Source organism: Triturus cristatus, chromosome 2_1, assembly GCF_964204655.1.
Source record: "Triturus cristatus chromosome 2_1, aTriCri1.1, whole genome shotgun sequence".
In the NCBI taxonomy this organism is placed as follows: Eukaryota; Metazoa; Chordata; class Amphibia; order Caudata; family Salamandridae; genus Triturus; species Triturus cristatus.
Genome location: NC_140581.1, coordinates 1071112538 through 1071138795, shown reverse-complemented (window position 1 = coordinate 1071138795; position 26258 = coordinate 1071112538). Strand labels below are relative to the sequence as shown.

Sequence of the window (26258 nt, the reverse complement as noted above, 5' to 3'; positions counted from 1 at the left end):
CTTGGTCAGTCGAGTCTCGCTGCTTATAACTTGAAAGTCATGAGAAGTACTGTAATTGGGGATCAAGACAGACAACAAAAAGGGGGTGGAGTCAGACAGAGCTGGGCCCTGAAAAGTAGTCTGACAGTCAACTTATACTTTTTTTTAAAACTCTGCCACAAAGAAATTGGTACTAAAGAGATATGTGAAAGAAACCCTGTTCAGGCTTAATTGGCTGCCAGGTCTACATATTAAAATTGTTTATGGGATTAAAGCACCTGGTGGAGGGAGCTTTGTGTGCCTAGTAAATCTCAGGCAATAATGATAATAATGGTGGCATAGCTCTGGTGGTTAAAGCACTTGCTGGAGAGATCTGTGTTTTTTATTTATGTACAGTTGTGATGCATAGGGTAGCATAGGCACATCAGGTAACAAGCAGATAAAAGATTAGTATACAAATCCTTTTATTACTTGCAGTTCATTAATTGCATCCCTTCTAATGTAGTAACTGGCATCAAGGACCTGCATGCAAACTGCAAAACATGGGTTTATAATCTTGTTTTTTCTCAATCTGGTATTATAAGGCTGCTACAAAGGTTTTTTTGGGGTATAATAAAGGAAAACCCCAAGCACAATGTTACGTTTTAAATCCCAACTTTGTGTTTCTCACAGCTATACAATCTTTGCATATAATCCCTACCAGTAGAGACAATGGGTCTGATTTAGATGTCCATGGAATTCCTTCAGTGCGACACTGACGCGGTCCTTGGACCTACCGGCATCTGGTCGGCGGGCCAGACCACTTAATTGGGATGCAATCGAACAACGTTGGGTCGAATTCCTATATTTCAATATGGCAGCATGCATTACGGCTACAAACCGGCCGTAATGCATGCTCCCATAGTGAAATGGGAGGTTTGGTTCAACCCTGCACCCTGTGGCAGGCACCTTGAGGTGCCTGCCACAAGGCGCAGCGATCAACAGGGGGGCAGCATAGGTGCCCACGCAGCCTCCAATCGGAGGCCGTGCACCAAAGGGGGCCCTACTCGGGGCCCCCAAACATGCTTTCCGACATGGTTTCCAGGCCGGACAGACCGGCATGGAAACCATGTCAGAAACCGTGTATTGTAATCTCAAGGGTGGAACGGCCCGCCTTGAGATTACTAGCTGGCTTCCTACTGGCGAACTGGCTCTCTGAGCCCATTGGAAGCCAGTCAGAATGACTGGCCGGTTTCCTTTCCGACCGCCTCCATCATAATGAGGAGGTCAGAAAGAAAACAGGATGGCCCATTACGATGCAGCCCTGACCTTTACTGGCTGCATCGTAATCGGCCCCAATGTGTGATTCCTACACCTTGAAATCCTCTTTGTCTTATGTATCATCATGCACATTGATTTACACTACACACTTGTATGATTGATTGTCAGTGCATACTTTTTGTGTGATTTAAAGCCCTATGACACCCTACAGTGGGATGACAAATGCTATAAAAGTATTAAATAAAATAAATTAGCAAATGCTATGTAGACTTTTAAGCATGTAAATACTCATACGTACTAATAGATCTGACATTCTTACAGTGCAAGCATATATGTTTCATATAGGAGTTGCACAAAAACAAAATCCTGCCTCCAATATTAGTTTCTCTTTAGTAAGTGACAACAAGCTGTGTACCTTTGTTTCCCCATTGCATAGGCATCCAGGTGTTACACTCCAGATAGCTACCAGACAGTATTAAGTAGTAAGTAATGAACAATTCATTTTTAATTCATTATTCATTGTTTAAATGACGATTAATTATGTAAATTGTGTAATAACTTTATATAGTAGTTATATTTTAGGTGTGGGCTGTTAAGTTTGTAGGGATATAGGGCAGGAAGTTAAATAGGTAATTATAAATAATCAATAATGTATTTCATATTAATTATTTGATTGTCAATTATGTACATTATTTAATATTGATTTATTTTAGTCATATTTTAGTCACGGGTTGCTATGTTTGTAGGTGTATAGAATGGGATGTTAATTAAGTAATAATTAACAAATCATTAATTTTGATATAATTAGTTACTTAACAGCCAATTATGTAAGTTGTGTTACACTTAATTGTTTCAGTTATATTTTAAGTGTGAGCTGCTAGGTTTGTGAGAGTAGAGTGTGGAAAGTTAATTAAGTAATAAATAAATAAAAATAAATTAAATTGCTAATCAATTATTACATTGTTTAATAATCCCGTAAACTCTTTCATTGTTTTTTATTTTCGCTATATATGTAATTTGCTTTGGTTAATTAATACTGTTTTTATTAAGAGTTATATTTGTTCTAAATTATTAGGGGTATTTAAATATGTAATGTGTTTGAAGCAAATTACTTTCCCTACTGTTGCACAGACTGGAGTGGGAATTATAAATCTTACCACTCTGGAGTCCAATGCTTTCCCTACATCTGCACAGACTGGAGTGGTAATAGTTCATCTTACCCCTCCGACGCCCAATGTTTCCCTACTGCTGCACAAACTGGAGTGGGAATGATAAATCTATCCCATCTGAAGGCCTGACACTTTACCTACTATTGCACAGACTTGAGTGGGAATAATACATTTTATCACTCCGAAGTCCAACACTTTCCCCTACTTTTGCACAGACTGGAGTGGGAATAGTACATTTTATCCCTCCAAAGTCCAACGCCTTCCCTACTGTTGCACAGACCAGAGGTGGAACTGTAAATCTTACCCCTCCTATGTCCAATACTTTCCCTAGCGTTGACCTGTTTGGAGTGGGAATAGTAAATGTGACCCCTCTGAAAGCCTACGCTTCACTACTGTTACATAAACAGGAGTGGAAAAAGTAAATCTCTTATTCCCAGACTTCAATATTTTTCTCAATATTGTTTAAATATATCTATTATTATTATTATTGTTTGTTAATTTTTGTAATGTTATGCTATTTGTGTGTGTATATATATATATATATATATATATATATATATATATATATATATATTACGTACTGCTACTGGCGGTTGCTAGCAGGTAGTTATAGTTAGGAGCTAGTTTCCATAGGAAAAGCGTTTTTTGTTTTCCTAATAACTTTGGCACCAGTCGACGAATCTTTGCGAAATGTTCAAAACTAGTGGCCTGCTCCAGTCAGCTCCCGTCTTGAAAGTTTCGGGGTGATTCGTCAAGCGGGGGCCAAGAAAAAAGGGGGGTCCCAAAACACGTTTTCCCCATGTTATTTTCCATAGGAAACTTTAGACAAAGCTACAGCCCGAACTGCTGAATGGAATTACACCAAATTTGGCAAAAGGTAGGGCTTGGTTCAGAAAGAGCCCTTTTTGTTAAATGGTGTAAATACGTTTAGTAGTTCCTGAGAAATTTGAAAAAGAAAAAATATCGATATCTAGGGCAGTGGTGGGTCCGCGAACCGTTAGAACCGAGTCACAAGAAAACTGTAAAAAAAATGTTTAAAAACAAGAAAAGGGGGCAGGGTAGAAACACCCTGACCCCCTAGGCCTGCTCAGAGGGTTCCTCAAAGACCCCCAGTGCCCAAAAAAGCATCTTTTAAAAAAAAAACAAATTGGCGGAAATTGCGTTGGGGTCGCGAAAAAATAATAGCAGACCTGGGGACTGCCACCTCCCCGGGGTTTTAAAAAAGTGTGTGGGGGTCTCAATCCCCCCCACGCTGCCCCGGGGACCGCCACCTCCCCGGGGCTTTGCTAATAAACCTCGGGGGGCTCGCGGCCCCCCGCAGCCCCGGGGAGCACCATCTCCCTGGGTTTTTTTTTTTAAAGAAGTGTGGGGGGGCTCGAGCCCCCCCAGATGCCCTGTGGACCACCACCTCCCCGGGGACTCTAAATTTAAAATCGGGGGTCCATTACAGACCCTCATGCCCCGGGGACCACCACCTCCCCGGGGCTTTCCAAACATTGGGAGGGGGCCGCGTGGCCCCCCTCCTGGAGCCCTCGATGGCCCTGGGGACCGCCAACGCCCAGGGCCGGCTCCTGTAGTGTCTACCTCCGGGACACTGGTGGTTGCAATGACAGGGCGGGAGCCGTGCAGCTCCCGCCCTGTCATTGGAAATTCTGGTTTGTTTAATTGAAGCGAGAGCAGGGAAACGTGCTCTCACTTCAATGAAGCAAAGCAGATTGCTTTTCCACACAGGGAGCTGCATGTCAGCAACTCCTCGTGTGGAAAAGCAATGCCGGCTCCTGCAGGAGGTGGCAAGCCTGCAGGACGGTGGGGGCATTGGGGCTCCCCCCACAGTCCCCAACGGAGTGGCCAGGTCCCAGGGGATGGGGTCCCCGGGGCCAGAAGTGGCCCAGAGGGGGGCCACGCAGCCCCTCTCCCCAATAAAATAAAATTTAAAAATTTTAAAAAGGAGGCACAGCCCCGGGGCTAATAGAGGTCTAATAATTTAAATAAATAAATAAATATATGGCCGTGCCCCGGGGCCGAAATTGGCCTCGGGAGGGAGTATTTTTTTTAACAAAGGGGTGAGGCCCTGGGGGATGGGGTCCCCAGGGCTCCAAAAGTGGGGAAAGAAGGGGGGCCACACAGCCCCTCTTCTGAAAGCCCCCCCAAAAAGCCAGCATCGCGCCGGAGGCCCTGCCCCCTCCCTGCAGCACTGTGCAAACGCGCCCCCTCTGGCACGTTGTAAGTTGGAGAATTAATTCCCCTTGATTACTGAGGGTCATTGGTCTACACACACATCCACTCATTCACCCATACAATCACTCATACATGCAGTCACTCATCAATACAACACTATCATATATACTCATACACCTATACAAACACTCACACACCACCACTCATCCATGGAGTTACACACACACCTAGACAATCATGCAAAGAATCAATCACACTCCCATTTACTCATCTACACAGTTATACATATCCACCTCCCTTATTCATACAGATAGTAATGCATACTTACTCTCTTATACAATCACTGATACAAGTACACACTCATCCATATAGCCACTCTCACAATCACTGACTCTCATGTATAGACATGTATATACTCCAACTCTCACATATACTGCCATTTACATATGTAGTTACTTGGACATGTACCACTGAGACATCCATTCACTCGCTAACGCACCCATACACACAATCACCCATCCATACAGCTGTTTCCACATGCACTCTTGAACCCATACACCCAGTGAATCAACCACTCACACATCTATGCACAGTCACACACCTCCCACCTATCCACCCACACACTCAGTCTCTCATACAAATACTCAGGCAACCAATCAATAACCCATATGGACACTCATGTAGCTACTGACCAACCCATGCAGCAGCAACAACACACAGACTGATACAGACATTCACACAGTTTAGTCACTAACCCATGCATTCAGTAAGTCACATTTAATCACTCACTTATACAGTCAGTCACACACCTACTAAATCCTTCATCCAGATACTTATACACCCACTCATTCTTCAATACACCTTGGCATATATATAAAACATATTTAAACTTTACAGAAACACACAGTCACTGGATGATGTCATCAGTGATGTCATTTGAGATGTCATCAGCGATGTCATCAGTGATGTCACTAAACATGTCATGAATGATGTAATATGCGACGTCATCAGCAGTGCATTGTGGGGGCGCGAGTTATAGGTAGCTCAACTAACTATAACGGCCAAATTTCTATGGTCCAGTTCTTTCATTCATTGTATGATTTCCCCTCGTGGGTGGCGTTTAGTATGTATCGTAGGTCACGTGTAGTACGTTGTGGAGCCTGCTGCATGATGGATTTTGTAGTCCATTGAGCCAGTCGTGACCTCTAGTGGGTTCCGTTTGTTTGTCCATATATTCCAAGAATTGACTTTCCCTTTGTAGGGTCCAGAAAGCAGCGCTGGTTGGATAACTCACATTAGGTGTGCTGCAAAACAGGTACGGATGCATTCCAACCGGCAGCCTCTCCAGGTCATGAGATGGTGCAGCCCTTCACAAACAAACGGAACCCACTAGAGGTCACGTCTGGCTCAATGGACTACAAAATCCATCATGCAGCAGGCTCCACAACGTACTACACGTGACCTACGATATGTACTAAACGCCACCCACGAGGGGAAATCATACAATGAATGAAAGAACTGGAGCTTTCCGTTGAACATCCATACTGCAAGCTACCCATGATTAAGAGGTGCAAACCTCAAAACGCGTCGGGTGAAAGACACTGGAATGCGGTGCTGGTTCTCTATGTTAATAAACCGGTTGGTTTACATTGGGTGAGAGTGCGTCCTTATTAAGCTTCAGGCCATTGTTTTGAAATATTTTACACGGCTGCCTGTTTGTGAAGGGCTGCACCATCTCATGACCTGGAGAGGCTGCCGGTTGGAATGCATCCGTACCTGTTTTGCAGCACACCTAATGTGAGTTATCCAACCAGCGCTGCTTTCTGGACCCTACAAAGGGAAAGTCAATTCTTGGAATATATGGACAAACAAACGGAACCCACTAGAGGTCACGACTGGCTCAATGGACTACAAAATCCATCATGCAGCAGGCTCCACAACGTACTACACGTGACCTACGATACGTACTAAACGCCACCCACGAGGGGAAATCATACAATGAATGAAAGAACTGGAGCTTTCCGTTGAACATCCATACTGCAAGCTACCCATGATTAAGAGGTGCAAACCTCGAAACGCGTCGGGTGAAAGACACTGGAATGCGGTGCTGGTTCTCTATGTTAATAAACCGGTTGGTTTACATTGGGTGAGAGTGCGTCCTTATTAAGCTTCAGGCCATTGTTTTGAAATATATATATATATATATATATATATATATATATATATATATATATATATATATATAAATGCTCATGCATCGGTGCTCAAACACCGAAAACCGCCTTTTCCCCGCCTCTGTCAATGGCGGTCCGTGGCGAGGAAGCGAACCTCTACAAATGCACCACAGCTGGGGTTTTTCAGGATACGAAAAATAACAGCAACCACGGACTCTTCAGGCTTTTCAAATGCACAAATTTATTCTGAAAGAACGGCCCACTCTACGCGTTTCGGGACTTGCTCCCTTGCTCACGAGTGCCGTGGTGACAATAAAGCGTTGTTTTAAATGAACAAACATGTGATCATGTACACAATGCAACAACAGAGAAAACAGACTTCGTACCTCAGAGTTACTTCACTCCGTATGGAATGCATGTCGGCGTGTCACGCCATCTTTGAATTGCTAATGATCTATCAATCGGAAAGCTAATCAGATACCAGTGCACATTTGAAATGGTTGAATACAAAGTAAGGGCAGTAATGTGACGCATTCATAATTGGCAATAAATAAAAAGGCTTAGATGTTTTGCGACAAAAATAATTACAAACGTCTCTGACTGTTTTGGATAAGATGTCGTTATACCACTTCCTCAATAATTCATTTACTGCAGGTTTAAGTAGCTGTATTCACATTTTAAATCAATTGAGCCCAAGTGGGCCAATTCTTACTCCACAACACAGTCCTTAATCTTAAACAATCCTACCATTTGACAATATTATTATTTCCTTCTTTTGCGGATTCATCCATAGATACTTTAGCTCTTTTGCATTCTTCCGAGAGGTAAACCTTCTGTTCTCTGCAATAAACGGAATAAACAAAAACCACACATTAATTTTCACTAAAAAAAGAGATATTATACACTACACCACAATACAAAACATTTCAACAACAAATTAATTACACATATAGTTAAAACTCGTTCATTAGCTAAGGCAGGATGGAAAAAACTTTTTTTTAATCCCAAATATCTCAATTGCAGAGATTATAAAAAAATTCAGTAAGGATACAAACAGCCACTGGCAGTATATCACAAACACTGTCTAAAACCAGGTATAATCTCCTAACCCAAATGGACTTCCATTTCCTCATCACAATTGTGCCCTATAGGAACTAACGTCCTGTACTGTATGATTAATTTAGACTCGAGGCGTCTCAGATCTTGTACTCTATTGCCGCCTCTTTCATTTAGTCGCACCGAGTCTAAAACACAAAAATTCAAAAGGGCATTGTTTTGCTTGTGGTGACTTTGAAAATGTCTCGCCATGGGATATTGCTTGTCACCGTTTTTTATTGCACGCAAATGCTCTAATACCCTTTTCTTTGCCTTATGAAGGGTATTACCGATGTATGCTTTTTTACACGGGCAAAATAAGGCATACACTGCAAATTCAGTGTTGCAGGATGTGTGTTTAGTAATTTGAAAAGGTTTACACTCCGGTGAGAGTTTACATTCTTTTTTGTGTGAGCTATTTTTGCACGCTTTACAATTGCGGCATGGGTAAAACCCTTGTATTCCCAGACTTCTTATTTCAGCAGGTTCCACTGCTCTACACAAAGTGTCTTTGAGGGATTTAGCTTTTTTAAAGGTAATCTGGGGCAACATCCCTACACTACTGACTAGATCTTTATCAGTGTGTAGCACTGGCCAGAATTTGGTAAGGCTTTTCCTTACATCATGTGCCTGTCTGCTAAACGTAGTGATGAATCTAATTTTCGAATCTTCTTCACTATCAATTTTATCAACCAGTAGTGAAGCTCTAGTTCTTTCACTAACTTCTGTTCTAGCCTTGTTGATTGCTGATCTCGGGTAACCTCTCTCAAGAAATCTTTGTGTCATGATCATTTCCTCCTTTGCATAACTTTCCAACATGCTGCAATTGCGTTTGGCATGTAAGAGTTCTCCAAGGGGAATGCTGTCAATAAGGGAATGCGGGTGACAGCTCTTTGCGTGGAGTAAGCTATTCCCTGCTGTGGTCTTCCTGAACAGTGAGCTTTCTAACCTATTGTTTTGTACTGCAATTTTCAAATCTAGGAATTCAAGAGTTCTACTGGACCAATGACTAGTAAATTGTAAATTGAACTCATTCGTATTGAGCACCTCCACAAACTCACTAGCCTCTTCTTCGCTCCCCTTCCACACACAAAAAATATCATCAATATAACGCACCCAAAGTGCTACTCTGTCTCTGAAGAAATCCGATTTCCTCACTATCAGTTCCTCCCAGTACCCCAAATTTTGACCCGCAAAGCAAGGAGCAAACCAGGTTCCCATCGAAGTACCGAGGGTCTGTTTGTAGATTTTATTATCAAATATTAAAAAAAATTGTTTAAGACAGATGGACATCATTTCAATGATCATTTCAGTGTGAAAAAGGTACGAAACTGATCTCTCATTCATGAAGTGTCTACAAGCCTGGAGCCCCAAGTCATGTGGGATGCATGTGTAGAGACTCATTACATCCAAAGATAGCAATGAGAATTCCTCTTTCCATTCGAAATTCTCCAAGCGTCTCAAAAAATCACCCGTATCCTTAACATATGAGGGGAGCGCTTTAACAAATGGCTGCAGAAAAAAATCTACATATCTTGATGTGTTTTCCATGCAGCTCCCTCTTGAGGAGACTATTGGCCTTCCAGGGGGATTCTGTATGTTTTTGTGGATTTTGGGGAGTAGATATAACGCAGGGAGTTTAGGAAATTTACACAGAAGAAAGCCATATTCACCTTGATCTAGTAACTCCTTGTCTTTCCATTCAGTAGGACGTTTTTGAAATGCTTTAACGGAATTTTCATATTCCATTCTGTTACTTCTGTTGTAATTATCCTTGTCTGCTAACTGTCTCATCCCTTCTTCAATGTACTTTTGTTTAGATAGTACAACAACATTCCCTCCATTGTCTGATCTTTTGATAACAATAGTGTTATCTTTCTTTACGTTATCAGTTGCAATCATCTGCTCTTTAGAGACATTTCTCCACCCATACCATTTCTAATTTGCCAATTTAGATAATTCCTGTGTGACTCCTTTCTCAAACACATCAATCGCCTCATTCTTAATTTGGGGAAGAAAGTTCGACTTGGGTTTAAAACCAGTTTTGGCACTCAAATTAAGAGGAACATTATAATGTATTAGATTAGCAAAGGGGTCATCATCATTTCGACTTTCATCTGCCAACACTCTCATGGCATGCAACTTTTCAAAATCAGACATTGTTATTTCACTCGGGTGTTCCCCATTCATGTCTATGTTACCTGCAACTTTAGTGGCATACCATTTCTTAATGCGTATTTTACGCGTGAAATAGAATAGATCAATACGGCTTTGTGTATAGTTGAAGTCATTGAATGGACAAAAAGTAAGTCCTAATGTCAAAAGGTCTACCTCCATGGTACTTAATGTCCTTTCCGACAAATTGATTACTGTTTTTTCATCCATTATTTTTTCTTGATCTGTCCCCTTGTTCTGCTTCCCACAGGGCTTCGAATTCTGTTGATGTTGTTATATTTGGCTTTCTTCCGCCTCTGTTTCCTCGTCCACGACCGTGAAACCCAATTTGTTTGTTGGCCACATGCCTTCCTTTGGCCATTATGCTGTTTTTTACTGAACTATTATCGGCTAAAGCCGAGGATTCACTTCCACTTGTTGTACTTCCTCCAGTTTGATTATCAGTACTTGACTGATCCTCCAGATCATTGCTAGATGCTTGCTGGTTCATAGTGTTTGGGACTGGTATTTTAGTGCGAAGTTGATCGTATTTCTTACCAAAGGTCAAAATTTGACCTTTCTGATAGTCAATCAGATTACGTTGAAATTTGCGTTGTTTTTTAGTTTTTATGTCATCTTCAATTTTTTCAAGACTCCTGTCCATTTTCTCCATTTCTTTGAGAAATTCTTCCTGTCCATATATATAATTAAAAAAATATATAATATTTTTTCTAAATGTCTTTTTGGGGATTTTATAGTTTTTTTATATTTAATTAATTTGGTAATTTATAGTAATAGTGTTTTATATATACATTTATACATAAGCACGTGTGTGTGTGTGTTTATGTAAGTATTTATTTATATATAGTATTGAATATTACTTAAATGTAATTTACATTATATTATGTTTTATATTAAAATGTTTGATTTATTATTTTAACGTATATTACCTACTGTCGGTCGCCAGTATGTAGTTATAGTTAGGACCCTGTTTCCATAGGAAAACCGCAACATTCTATTTGGAATAACTTTGGCGCCGGTCGACGAATCCTCGCGAAATTTTCAAAATAGGTGGGGCGCTACGCTCCGCTCCTACCCTGAAAGTCTCGGGGGGATTCGTCAAGCGGGGGCTGAGATAAAAGGGGGGTCCCAAAACGCGTTTTTCCCATGCATTTTTCCATAGGACCTTTAGACACAGCTACAGCCCGAACGGCTGAACAGAGTTACTTGAAATTTGGCAGAGAGGTAGTCCTCAGGTTAAGGAAGTGCCTTTTGTAGGTCTGGTATAAATCTGTTCAGTAGTTCCTGAGAAAATAGCCTTTAAATCAATATATATATCTGAGCCAGCTTACGGTGCGCTTACGGTGCGCTTACCGTACGCGTACGGTGACGTGCGCGAGCGCGATTCTGATTGGCTGTTAGATCTTAGTAAACATTCGAATCGGTCGAAACCAGGAAGTGGCGGCCGCCATTTTCTCTCTCGCACTCTGAGAGGGGGTTTAAAAACAAAGGGCAAAAACATGTAAAGGGGCTGTTTAGACAGCTCCTAAGCACCTAACCATGTTCAGGGAGTCCCCAAAGATCCCCTAAGGCCAAAAAAGGAATTTTTATCTTTTCGATAATTTCGACGATTATCTTACCGTACGCGTACGTTATAAATTATTAAAAAAAAAAAACATCCATACTCTCCCCACCCCATGTGCAAATGGTGCCAGACGGGCACCATTTCTGCATGGCTTATCAGATTTGTAAAAAAATAAAATATTACCTTCCACAACGAAGCGCATCATATGTCCTCCATGTGCGCACGGTGCGCGAAGCGCATCGTGCGTACATGGCCCATGTAGCGTAACGTGGGCACGCGGTGCGCGGTGCATGCACGGCACTAACTGCGTAAAGTGGGCGCGCGGTGCGCGAAGCACACCGCGTGCTCACTGTGCGCGCACGGTGCGCGAAGCGCACTGTGCACGCACGGAACGAACTGCGTTAAGTGGGCGCGCACGCCACGAATGGCGTAAAGTAACTTAGCATTTAAAAAACCGTACAAATTCACTGAAAAAACCATAGGTTTCACACACGTTATAGTTAGGAATTAGCATTTAAAAAACCTTGCAAATTCAGTGAAAAAACCATAGGTTTCACACATGTTATAGTTAGCTGGACATTTTACTGATAAAAAACCAATGAAATTCCCCCGTTATAGTTAGTGCAGGCAACTATAACTCACGCGACCGCAATCCTCTGCTGATGACATATGTGTCTTTATGAAAAAAAAATAATTGTAATATATGTATAGCTAAAATTTAATGGAAGAAGACATGGGCAAATAAGTGTCTAAATACAGTATTAGCATCAGCAGAGGATTGCGGTCGCGTGAGTTATAGTTGCCTGCACTAACTATAACGGGGGAATTTCATTGGTTTTTTATCAGTAAAATGTCCAGCTAACTATAACATGTGTGAAACCTATGGTTTTTTCACTGAATATATATATATATATATAATGCAGATAAGGGTGGTAATATAGTCTTATGGCCGAGGGCAGACTACTTATTAGAAGCGCAGCGCCACCTATCTGACACAAATTGTTATGCTAAAGTGGGTCTTGAACATTTAAATCAAGTAAAAGGCACTGTTAGTAAGAACTTACAGCAATGGAAAAGACAAGGTTTACTCTATAAAAATGAATTCTTGTTTTTAAAAAATGAATTTCCTACAATTCCTATCCTGTACTTTATTCCTAAAGTGCATAAGGGTATATCCCCTATCCCAGGCAGACCCATAATTTCAGCCAAAAACAATGTCTTGGAGGCTATGTCAAAATATGTGGACTATTTTCTCCAGCCACACATGATTAATTTGCCATCCTTCATAAGGGATACGGGTGATTCCTTAACAAAAATCAATGAAGTAGAGTGGCGCTGTGGTTACTTACTAATAACTATGGACATAGCCTCATTGTACACGAGTATCCATCACTCACAAGAGTGATGGATACTCGTGTTTACATGTTACGTGTTTACATGAGCATAATAGTATGCTGCTTCAGATGATTGACTTATGTTTAAACAATAACATTTTTTTGTTCAATAAGACTCTATACAAACAACTGAGGGGAGTTGCAATGGGTGCATGTTTTTCTCCGACCTATGCCTGCCTGTTGGTTGGTTGTTGGGAGAAACACGTACTCAAAATGACTCATAAGGTGTTCTGGAATAACCATATAAGGTATTATGGTAGATATATAGATGATATGTAAATCATATGGGAAGGCACAGAACAGGAGGCTACCCAATTTGTTACATCTATTAATAACAACACAATGAACCTACAGTTTGTGGCTACCATCTGCCAATATAGGGTGGAGTTCTTAGATGTAGAAATTTATATCTGTGAAAATCAAATTCAAACTAAACTTCACAGAAAAACTACTGCTGGCAACTCCACACTGCATGCCGGCAGTGCCCATCCCGACACCTTATCCACAGCATACTGTATGGTGAGTTTCAACGCATACTACGTATCTGTAGTCTAGAGTCGGATTTAGAACACTGTCAAAAAGAAGTTTTTTCCCGATTCTTGGCCCGTGGGTATGAATTTTCCAATCTACAGCAGCCTTGGATAAGGCCAATTCTCGTTCACGTGAACTCTGTCTTGCAACTAAGAAAGATAATGATGCCGTTACATTGAGTGATCCTACAGTAGTTGACCCCTCATTAGTTGATACTCAATCTATTCGTTTAATCACCACTTACAGTAAACAAGAGAAGAGTATCAGAAAAATTGTACACAAACATTGGCCTATTGTTTTGACTGACTTGACATTGAAGTTCTTATTACCCAATCTCCCAGCCATTACATTCAGGCGGGCAGCATCAATGAAGGATGCCTTGGTCAAATCGAGTCCAGAGGTAATAGCCAAAACAACTTGGCTATCTAAATCAGGCTTTTTCAAATGTTCTTCTTGCCGGGCCTGCAAGTTCGGAGTCAACCTATCTGAATATTGCACAGCCTTCAGTGACATTCCAGTCCCAATAAAAGAGCATTACACCTGTAGGACTGAGTATGCTGTGTACCAGTTAGAATGCACTTGCCATCTTAAATACATTGGTAGCACCAAATTGCCGATTTTTAACTGAATATTACAGCATTTGCGTGCCATTGTCAATTCGGACCCGAATTATCCGGTGGCCCGGCATTTTAAAGCCATTCATGAGAATAGACTCAATGACCTTAGATACTCTGTGATCGGGTCAGTCCCTCCCTCCTTTCGGGGTGGTAATCGAGAGAGGAAATTAAGACAGTTGGAGTCTTCTTTTATTTTAACCCTTGACACTCAAATGCCAAATGGCTTGAACACCAGTGAGGACCTACACAACTTTTTATAAATTTAGCTGTACGTAGGGTCCCCCCGGAAATAGGATACAATCCCCTAACAATGTCAATGGTTTGACTCACTGTCTTTATTTGCTGATATGTTGATTGCACAATATACTATTGTTTACTTGCTTGAGGACATTATCCATCTCTCCCCCATGCTCTTTTGAACAGAGAAAGCATTAAAGAAAATAATAATATTTTGCACTGATATCGTTTGTACTGTAATGATTCCAGAACCAAGCATTTGCACTTTAACTGATTATTATATGAGGTAAATCAAATTGCGATCTTTGCACAGCCCCACCATGTAGTGTGTTATTGTTGTTTACTTGGGGACCTTTTGTAATTTTCACACTAGCACTTTTTGCACTGTTTTGAACATCATTTTGTAAGAGCGTATCTTTTCCAAAACAATGCTTTTAATTGATATTGTATTTTTAATACTAGGTTTTAGATTTTTATTATTGATAATTTAAGAATATATTGATGATGGATTTTGGATGATATTGTTTAAGGGTCAATAATGATAATTGATGTGACATGACTTATTGCGCACTTGCCCGCAATTCAGAGATTTGGCGAATAATACCGCCATCATTTTGTCACTAAGCATTCATCTGGTATTACTTGAAACAATGTAGCTAAAACTGAGCTATAATCTTCTCCAAAATTAGTAAAATAGTGGAATGTCTGGAACCTTTTTTTAAATAAAATTATATTTGTCTTTAAATGTTACAAAACACTGATTGATTTTTTGTAATCCAACATTAATTAAGCATAATATGGCTGTTTTGCAATCATTTGCTCTTGAACTACGAAGTACATACTTGTTTATATTTTGTTTATGTTTACTAATAACCACTTCTGTAACCTGATTGGCCACACAAAGGTTGAATATGGTGACCCGTCACTAGCGCGTCAGGAGATCAAGATCGCTGTGGTGGTCGAAACACGTCTGGGGCGGAGACTTGTCTATACTACTATGGTGTTTCTACAATAAATTAATGGAGCTGTGAACCACCGTCTCAGGAAATTGTCTCTGAACTGAGTTGGTGGTCCGTACCTGTGCTGTTTCCTCTGGGTGACATTCAGAGAAACAGATTTGCTTGATATATACTTATATATATATATTACCTACTGGCGGTCGCCAGAAGGTAGTAATAGTTAGGACCTATTTTCCATAGGAAAGCCACAACATTCTATTCCCAATAACTTTGACACCATTTGATGAATCTTCGTGAAATTTTCAAAACTGTTGGCCAGCTCCGGTCCGCTCCTATCCTGAAAGTTTGGGGGTGATTCGTCAAGCGGGGGCCGAGAAAAAAATGGGGTCCCAAAACATGTTTTCCTCATGCAATTTTCCATAAGAACCTTTAGTCGCAGCGACAGCCCGAACTGCTGAACGGAATTACACCAAATTTGGCAAAGAGGTAGCCCTTGTTTCAAATTTGTGCCTTTTTGTTAAATGGTGTAAATCTGTTCAGTAGTTTTTTAGATATTAAAGGAAAAAAATACATATATATCTGGGCGGAGCCTAACCACACATCTCATCGTGAGATCTGATTGGCTGTCAGCATTTCATCCAAGAAGTGTTGGCAGCCATCTTGGGACCAATATACATGATAGCACCTCATTAAAAAGCATTGCAGTTAATAGAAGGTTTTAAGACTTTAGTTACATTATAAATCATTTGTTGATGGTACCATACTCATTTTAGGAATTGTTGTGTGTTCTAAGGTGATTTTACCATCTGAAAAAGCCTTCTGCTGGAATATCATGAATCATGTTTGAGAGAAAACTATTTTCTCATGCTTTTCCCCATTATCGTTGTCAGTCATGTGAGAATGAAGTCTGACATTCTCAGTAAAACATGTACATCCAACAAGGGCAGAGACTGTCAGTTGATTCCTTTGTGTTCTACTGCAGCTTCCCAGAGTGTTCTAAAGAACAATTAGAGCGCTAACAGTCCTACTTATGACAAATGTATGGCACACCTGAAGCCATCTTGATTGGAATAAAGTGGTAACTCAGTCAGTCAGTCAAAATACTCTTTGTCAGTTTTTTTTGTTGTTGTCACTGACCATGTCATGAATGATGCAATATGTGACATCCTCAGCAGTGCATTGCGGGCGTGTGAGTTATAGTTAGCAGAACTAACTATAACGGAGGAATTTCTATGGTTTTGTACGAGTGAAATGGCCAGCTAACTATAACACCCCTGAAACCTATGGTTTTTTCTGTGAATTCCTAAGGTTTTTCAAATGCTAATTTCTAACTATAACATCTCTGAAACCTATGGTTTTTTCAGTGAATATATATATATATTAAAAACTCTATTTTTGGAAGTTTTTTGATGATATTATGGGTGTGAAATTATACATTTTTCAATATTTTTGTGCTTACCATTATGAGTATAGGGTTGTGATGTTTTTGTATTCAATTTTTTTGACGCAATATTTTTGTATAGTGATATTGTTGTTTTTGATAGTGTGCCAGTGATTCCTACGGAGTCTAAGGACCTTATTATGAGTTTAGTAGTCTGACCACTGAAGGACCGCAACCACTATGAGACCACTGCGTCTGTGGCCTTCCGACCGCCATATTACGAGTTTTGCTTGGGGCAGATAAGTGAGCCATGCATGGTGAGACACAATGTGTAATAACCGGTCAGTTACTTGAGTGGGAATAGAATACATTGAGGCCAGGAAACTGGAGAAGATAAGGAAAAGAAGGAATGGGTAGCATGGGGGAAACACTGTGTACACTTACCACCACCATCGATGTCCCAGTGAAGAAAGGAAGGATTGATACTCTTCCAGTGTGACCTCCACTTGGAAACAAATGCCTTTGAAACAATGTAGTAAAAGACCTTCAATGGAACAGGTAAACCGAGATATGGGTTTCCTATTTCTTTGTGACAGAGGAACACAAGCTGAACCTCACTGATGATGCCTAACAGGCCTAAGAAAGGCAAATTGTGTCTGAGGTTGCTTGTGTTCCTGTTCATAGGGGTCAGGCTCTATGGCTTGGTTTTGGGCTATCCCTTTTGGGGAAAGATCAATAATGATTCTCATTTGGTTGATCCAATTTTGAGTGGCATAGTGACAGGAATTCAACCATTCCATCCATCACTTGTGTTTGTTGTCAGTGAATTGCCCTAAGTGGCAGGGATACTGTGCCTTGTTAAGGTACTTGGAGCCAGTCGTCATTTTTAGCTCAGGAACTTCCATCAAATCAAGTGATGGACATCCAAACTGTAGTCCTTGATTGGTGGAAAGTGTGAGCGGCCCCATGCCTGTGCTGTCAGGACCTCTCCTTAGGTGCCCTTTTGGCCTAATACAAGGTATATGCCTAGGATGATAACAGTGGCTGGAAGTGGATTTTCACACTAAATGACAATTTGAAGATTAAGATCAAAATATCCCACGCTTAAATGTAGGCTTGGCTTCTTAAAAGCAGTGCTTGCATAAGGCTCAGCAAAGGCCCAAACCTGTCGCTTTCAAGCTCTTTGAGGTCCATTCGATGCTACGGTACTCACTAAAAGCTACTACAAAATATCCTACACTCCTACTTTTGCTGGTATTGCAAGAGAGGAGTCATCTGGAAGGGTCCAGAAGGAGTATCAAACCCTTGCAGATGATACAAGCATTGTCATTGGTGTGACCTATATAGTTTAGGTCTGTGGTAAGGCAACCGAAGCACTGCGGAACTTTTAACACTGAGGTCTTTCCCATCCAGGGGCACTGGGTCCTGAGATGTCCCATTCCAATGTGTTTGTTATGCTACATCTTAGGGGAGACTGAGGGTTGCAAATTTGGTGCAAGCAGGTTCAGAGAAATTGGTCTTGGAGACAGAACCTGTGTCCCCTGGGAGTGCTTTGAGGCAGGTTATCATGGATAGGTAAGTGCCCTTTGATCAGCACTATCACTGCTCCTCCATGTGTCCTTAGATGAGATTGATTATTTACTGTGGCAGTATGTTTCAGTTTTCCTCATGGTTTGGTGATTATTCCTTTGAGAAGATTTGCTATCAGCAACATCAGGTTGTCTGTAAGGAGTTGAATTGTAAGCTTCTCTATTACTGGCGCAGTCTGGCTTACCTGTGTGCTCCTTCTGTAAAAGGCCCATGCTGCTGGCTCCTGCCTGGCCAGCCAGCTACATTTGCTTGCCCTGCTCTTGGGGTGAGGGGGCACATCTCCACAGTCATACCAGGCAGACCACGTTCACATTTGTGACACTGACTTGGAAGCCTTGTAGCATTAAAAAGTCCCAAAGCAATTGGCATTAAAATTATATGATCCACATCATGCTGATCTGGTTGGATCAACCTTCTACAGAACCCCACTCCAACTTAGGAGGGTAGATTTGCAGTTCTCAGTCTAGTTCTAGGGTTCAAGCAGAAGATTAGCTATTTTCCTTCAAGAGGGTGCGATGTAGGAAGTGCTCATGATCTGTTCAAAGCTATATCTGTGCTTATTGTGAGCAAAGATCCTGAAATCAATGGTAATGGCTACCACAAAGCAATCCTTTATACATTCTGCACATGTGCCACAGTCTTATGATTAACTTGTTATCATCAGCTTCCCTACCATCAGCTTCCCTAAACAGGAGGAATCTGAATTTAGGTCTTCCAGTAAAAGGGTCACTATGGTGAACGATTTGTAATGTGAAATGGACCATAGTTTTGTTGCTTTTTTAATAGCAAAGATTTAAATCATTCTGTTTTCAAAAACTGCTTATATTTTCACAAGTTAAGAAAAGACACAAATCTAATGAGTGGGCTCCAACCTTACTTTATTTAATCCCTTACATAATACTGCTGATTCATTTATGGTTCCTCACTTAGTAGCCCATTGTTTACAGAGATACTAATGCTCTGGAACGTCAAAGGAAAAAAAAGATATTTCGGTTGTACAGTCTTGGACAGGAATTGAAATTCAACGAATTCAATACAAAACAGTATTTAGAAAATGGAAGCATATTAATGTGGTCATATTGTTCCACTTACTCTTTCATGTTTTTTTTTCTTGACAGAATACTCAAAGGCAGCTGCAAGACACAAACAGGTGCTTCTTAGGAGAAATGACTGCATGAACCATTATAATACCCGCCATGGAGAGAAGGCCTACCTGGATGACTATTTTGTGAATTTGTTGCTGGTAAAGGGGCATTACAGCCTGGAGGTAAAAAAGCATGAACTTTTAACTTTTGGGCAGCAGCGAATCCACCTGCAGAACAAAACAGCTGATCGCCTGGAGATCCGCATCCAACACCTGTTTGAGGCCCTCAGTGATCAGAGAGTACCAAAAAAGATCCTGGTGAGCGGGGTAGCTGGGATTGGGAAAACTGTCTTTGTGCAAAAGATTCTGCATGACTTTTCAAAGGCTGGGGCTTTCAACAACTTTGAATTTGTAATACATTTCACTTTCCGGGATCTCAATATGATAACTGTATCAACCACTTTGAGGCAAGTTATACTTATGAAAAATGGGCATCTTTCTAGAGCACTGGATGACATTTTTGAAAATGAAGAGAAGCTTCTCATAATTCTGGACGGCTTTGATGAGTTTAAGCACTACTCCCATCTCGACATGAATTGCTATGTCTGTGACCCAGATGAGGAAGCCAAGCTCCCTCAAATAGTGGGCAGCTTACTGAATGGTGAGCTGCTCCCAGGAGCAACAGTCCTCGTGACTAGCCGTCCCACGGTGATCAGTCACATTCCTGTTAATTGCATTGAACGGTTTATTATTATAACTGGATTCTCTGTCAATGAGATAGAGTCTTTCTTCCATAAATTCTACCAGGACAAACAACAGGGCAGCAGATTGTTTGCCTTTGTGAGAGAAAACCACTTCCTTTTCACTTTGTGCTACATACCTGCTTTTTGTTGGATTGTCTGCAGTGTTTTGAAGGAGAGTAGCGCACTTGACATGGGGCCGCCAAAATCTATGACTGACATTTATACCCGTTACCTTGTTGTGCTGCTGAATCATCACACTCACATGATTCTTCTTGACAGCGCCACTACACTGGAATCAATTTTGTCTTTGGGGAAGCTTGCCTACGAAGGTCTTTTGCGACATGAGACATTGTTTTATCAGCATGACATAAAAAATCATCATCTTTCCACTTGTAATCTACTACATTGTTTTCTTGACAAAACATCAATTCAGGAAGCAGAAGGCGTTGAAGATGTTTTCTCTTTTACTCATTTCACCATCCAGGAGTTCTTTGCTGCACTTTACTACTCACTTGAGGATAACATCTCTGACGATGTGATGGATATAGAAGTACAGAACAGATTATGTCTTCATTCTGGCTACATGGACCTATTTCACCGGTTCCTTTCCGGACTTTTGTCTACCAGAAACCAGAAACTGTTATCTAAACATCTAAAACTAAGTCAAAGTACCAAATTAGAACCATATGTGTCTTGGTTGGTTTTGGAGATCACCAAATGTTCAGAAAATGGAGCATGCATATTGAATTTGTTACACTGTTTGTTTGAGCAGCAGAGAAGCTCTGACTTCCAAATATCTCCATCACAGATACGTCTCAATGTGGGTGACAACACATTTTCAGTAATGGACTTCACAGCGCTGAAGTATTTCCTAGATTTAGTTGATGGTGATATTCTGGAACTAGATTTAACAGCAACCAACATCAGCACAGTATTACTTAAGCAACTACAGCCCTATTTCTATCGATGCTGGAAAATCTGGTAAGCATTCAAACAGTGACTCTAAATTGTGATTTTGTAATTCCCTTTGAGCTATACACCTATTGCTATAATGTTTTGTGTTTTCCTTGAACACTAAAGAGCCACATAAGCGCAGTTCTCAATAAGGTATGTACATATGTTGCAAAGTCAATTGATCCATACTTTTTTGCTCTGCCCTTCATACATCTGTTTTTCAGAACTGTCGAGGTTTATTGCCATGTCCTAATCATATTGCATTACAACCAAGATGGTCTGTGTCCATCATTATGCTTGGTTTTAGATTTGGCTTTTGAAAGCCGATCGAGGTAACTCTTTTGCTTTTCAGAGATATAAGAACACAGACTTGTGTGCGCAATATGCTGACTGTGAATGGTTTAGAGAGAGGAGAGCAAGATCCATGTTTGAGAAATGAAGGCTATATCTCATCACAATAATGTGTCAGGTTTTTGCTCATTACTGGTGTTATCAACACAGCACACACAGTCAGGATTCAGCTGCTGAGAACCTGCGCCCTTGAACCTTAATAGAGCAGACAGCTTGGCCTCCAGACACGTGTAGTTGACCCAGGCTCCCCACAGCCCTTGCCCTGTGACATAAAGAGTTGGGGGGGGGGCTGCTTCCTAAATTCTGGGTTTTAAGGTTTGTCCCCATCAGAGCAACACTGGACCTCACCTCTTTATCCCTCTGGAGATAAATGCTCATTTATGACACGTGAACATCCAATAACCCTCCGATTTGGACGTTCTCAACATGTTCATGATATAGTAGGTGAACCGACCTATACACTATATTGTAGCTCAGCAGGCATTCTGAGGTCCGGCCGCAGCCTGAGGTTATAAATAAAGAAGGAGCAACCACTTGTGGTCACTCCTGGGTTTCAGATATCTTGTGTTAGCTTCATGTTAATATAGCACCACTGATGAGGTGGGCCTATACATTCTGCATGCTGTCATGCACTCACCTGGTCACAACCATGGAAACAATACTGGAGACGATGCTGGACATCCTATCCCACTCGAGGACAATGCAGATCCAGGAACTGAAACCTGAGAGTCCCCAATGTCCTTTGGGGGGAAGGAGGGTTGGGATAAAATATGGAAAAAGAGACTTGTGGTACTGGATGTGCTCAGCGGCTGTGTGACACTGCGGAACAGGATTTGTCACTTCTGAGACCTTCTGCGGTTGCGAGATAGCTATGCACTGGACCAGAACCTCTGACTTTTCTATGACACAATGCACTGGAAATAACAAGAGGAGGCAGTTACCATTAGTACACTAACAAGTCTTTGCATTCAATGAACATGCATTAACTTTCCATCAGCCGCTCGACATGAGAGCAGAAATACCAAAATCACAGATTGGAGTGTGGCACGCCTAGGAATAAGCTTGAAATACAGATTGGAGTTATTGTCACTCCCCAGGAAACACACTCAGAGCAGAGGTGGGAGTTATTGCACTCCTAAGGATACACTTGAAGCAAAGGCTGGAGTGACCTGCACTCCAAGGGATACACGTGAAACATATGGTGGGGTACAAGTTTGATGCATATGTCAAAAGACTGTGAAGTGCTTTCTCTTGGCACTACTCTTCATTAAACAAACACAGGACTAAAGTCTTTAATCCTTTAGGGGTGACAGTTCTAGCATTAAGTTTGTAGGGAGGATCCAGAGTATAACCACACAAGTAGAACTGGAGTAATTCACAGAAAGGAAAAGGAGGCAACCTCAATAGCCTTTGAAGCTGTAGATACTCAGCACTTTTTACTACTGTAGGAGGTAGTGTGCGCAATAACCTGTTAGCAAGTACTTAGCCTAGTTCTTCAACTTGTCTGAAGTTCGAAGAAGATCTCGAAGCCTTGACTCAGCAAGACAAGGGGAGTCCAGAGTAGCTGTGCAGGAGGAAGACGTTGAGGGACCTGGTGCCACAGAAACCACTGGTTCTGATGGACTTGAATGAGACTGGAGCGCTTCTTGGTTCCGGCAGGATTCTTCAGGTGAGTGAGAAGGGTGAAGATTGTTCTGCAGGGAATGAGGCCTAACCACAATTTGGGTTTGGGTGGGGTTTATATACCCTCACGACACTCAATGGAAGTGGCTAGATTACATGTGACACGAGGGGCACATGGCCGTCTGGAAGGTTCTCGAACCTCGGGGAAAAACACGTGTTAGTACACTCTCCATGACCTTACAGAATGGGCAGGTGCAGCTTGTCGATTGGAACTAAATAACAGGAAACAAATGTATTGTTTTCCCTCAAACGTACATAGAAGAAAACTAACATCAAGGCCCCAGTTACAGCGAGAGAAAGGTTTGCAATTAGCTCATGGCATTCTAGGGGAAGCTTGAAGGGATAGTGCATGGGGTGCCATAGGAATAAAGCAACATGAGCCCTGCACACTAGACCACTACGCAAAGGATACAAAAGGAGGTTGCGACATAGAGGCAGTAGAAGGGGGTCATGACACACACCCCCAGCCCCCTCTACACTGGCAATGAGGATAATCACATGCAATGCAGCTGCCTGACTGCTGTGCTGCATGAGGCACTCCCCATCGGCCAGAGACCACACTAGCTGCACGGTGCGGCATCATGCAGCTGGTCGCTGGGGCCCTGCTGGGTGCTTTTGGTCCTCATACCATGAGTTAGAAGCACGGCTGAGTGTGCCTCGAGCAGGGCACATGCCTGGGAGTCATCTGTCCAGGCCGTGGAGCATTGCAGAACGAGTCATGGCTACAATGCCACCTGCTGGCCATTACGGCTCGCCACCTGAGCCATGAGAGTGACAGAGACCAGGCTGCACTCACCCACGTGAATGGGGCTCATCTACGCAGCGAGGATACCAGTAAGGAGTTAAACTTGCTCCATAGGCCTGAAGATCACTTCGGCCCACTCTGGGGAAGTTCTGAGCATTGGGGACTGCAGCCATGAAGGCGGAGGTGCTGGAAGAGAAAGGAAAAAAAGTAAAAGAGAAAACAGAGAAAGGAGGATAAGTGCATAAGACTATATGATACCCAAAGGGCAAAGAAATTAAACTAAGTACCGATATAGCACAAGTGACTGCTCATGCACAGCGAGGAGCCAAAGAGGCACATGAGAAATAGCTGCAACAGGGGAGAGCTCACCTGAGAACTGCATGCATGTATGAGAACTGCAGCCGGATAGTAAGAGACAGTATGTAACCACATAGGAGTGCAGCCTCACTGTATTGACACCATAAGCCCAGCCTGGGTTACTGACACTGCCTTGCCATGTCAGTGCAACAGCAAAGACCAGCACCAACCCCGCCAGCTACTCACTTTTTTGTCACAGCACTGCCACTCTTCATTGAGCTGGCAGACCCTGTGACAGTTGTGCCATCCTTGTGGCAGTGGGTCAGACGCCTACAACACTACTTCCTTGCCACACATGAAACAAAGAGCTCAGTCAGAAGGTTGCTTATGCTCAGATTTGGTGGAACAGAACTGTATGATCTTTTTGAGACCCTACCTAAAACAGGAGACAATTCGGACTTAAACGCTGCAATGGCAGCATTAAACAGACACTTTGACCTGCAGGTCAACCCCGACTATGAGCGATTCAAACTTCCCCGGGCCAGACAGCAGGAGGAGGAGTCCCTAGATGTATTTTCCTCACGGAAGATGGCAAGCACAAGCACTGATTTCAACCAGCCGGATGAAATTGGGGCCCAACTAATGCAAGGCTGCAAGTCAGCAGCCCTCCGATGATTAATCCTGTGCCAACCTGGAATCACTTTGAACGCCATATAATTGTTAGGAAGGTCGCACAAATTGGTGGATACCCTGGTTGGTGAGTCAGAGGCAGCCCTAGCAAGAGGTGCAGCCCAGGCAGGTGCAACCCGCACCATCAAGATAAAAGAGGAGCAAGTAGACTCCATACAAAGACCCCACACCTGGCAGGATAAAGCCAGCTGAAGGAACGTGCAGCAACTGCGGCCTAGCACATCGAGTGCTGAACTTCTGCCCTACCTGGGGCCAGTCCTGCCCCAACTATGGTTGTTTGAACCACTTCGCTAAAGTTTGCTACAGTGGGTGACAAGAGCCCAATCAAGGAACAAGGGCAAAGCAAGATTGACTCAGCTACAGCTGTCTCTCGAGGAAGAAGAGGACGAAGGGCCAACTGCAGCCATAAATCATCGTCCATACGCAGGTGATGGAGAAGATGATAGTGAAGAATTCACCATCTCATTTGCCGGAAGAGAAGGCAGTGAAGGAGGACCCTGCCGATGTGCACCGTAACCATTGGCGGCATGATGGAAAGTGCATTGATTGATACCAGATCCTTTGTTAATGTAATGGCCTCGCTCCAAGTTGGAAACAACAAAAGCAAGAATCTACACATACGGTGGCAGGGAACCACTGTAACTAAAAAGGTCAATGGAAATTGAGGTGGTAAGCGAGGGAAGGGTGACGCGAACCCGATTCCACATCATGGAAGGAACCTCCGGTATGCTGCTAAGCTGTCACACTGCGGAAGACCTGGGGCTTGTCTCCTTTGCCTGGCAGGTCCACGATTCACACGTTGAGAACATCATGCTGGAGTACCCCCAACTGTTGTAAGGGCTGGGATGGCTGAAAGGCACCGAGTTTCATTTGCACATCGATGAGTCTGTGAGGACTACCCTGCTTTGACACCGGTAGGCCCCCTTCAAGTTGCGACTGCTAGTTGAAGACAAGCTAAAAGACCTGGAAAGGCATGGGGTGATTGAGAAAGTCACGGGCCCAACTCTGTGGTTCTCACCCCTTGAAATTGCCCCAAAACCAAACTAGCCGGGCACCATCCAGCTATGCATGGGCATGCAGCTTCCCAACAAGATCATCTGGAGAAAGGAACACATCACCCCCATGGTGGACGACATTGTGGCAGACCTGAACGGAGCCCGGTGGTTCTCCAAACTAAACTTAAACACTGGCTACCATCAGCTGAAGCTTGAGCCTTCCAGTCATTATATCATGACCTTCTCAACTCATGCGGGCCTCCGGCTAAATCAAAGGTTGAACTTTGGGATCTCATCAGCCGCTGAGGTATTTCAAAACACCATCTGAGAAACCCTCTCTGGCCTGGTGGGCATCCGGAATATCAGCGACGACATTCTGATATTCTCCAATACCCTAGAAAAACACCATGTGA

General features: G+C 42.4%; 1 protein-coding gene across 3 annotated transcripts in view; it reads left to right on the top strand.

Annotated features, from left to right (window-relative positions):
• Positions 1-26258, top strand: part of LOC146866365 (NACHT, LRR and PYD domains-containing protein 12-like) — a 396927-nt gene that overhangs the window by 161207 nt on the left and 209462 nt on the right. For all 3 annotated transcript variants that reach the window (XM_085636040.1, XM_085636045.1, XM_085636031.1), the window contains one exon: positions 19422-21111. In XM_085636040.1, the coding sequence (XP_085492166.1) occupies positions 19422-21111 (1690 nt within the window). The remainder of the gene's footprint in view (positions 1-19421; positions 21112-26258) is intronic.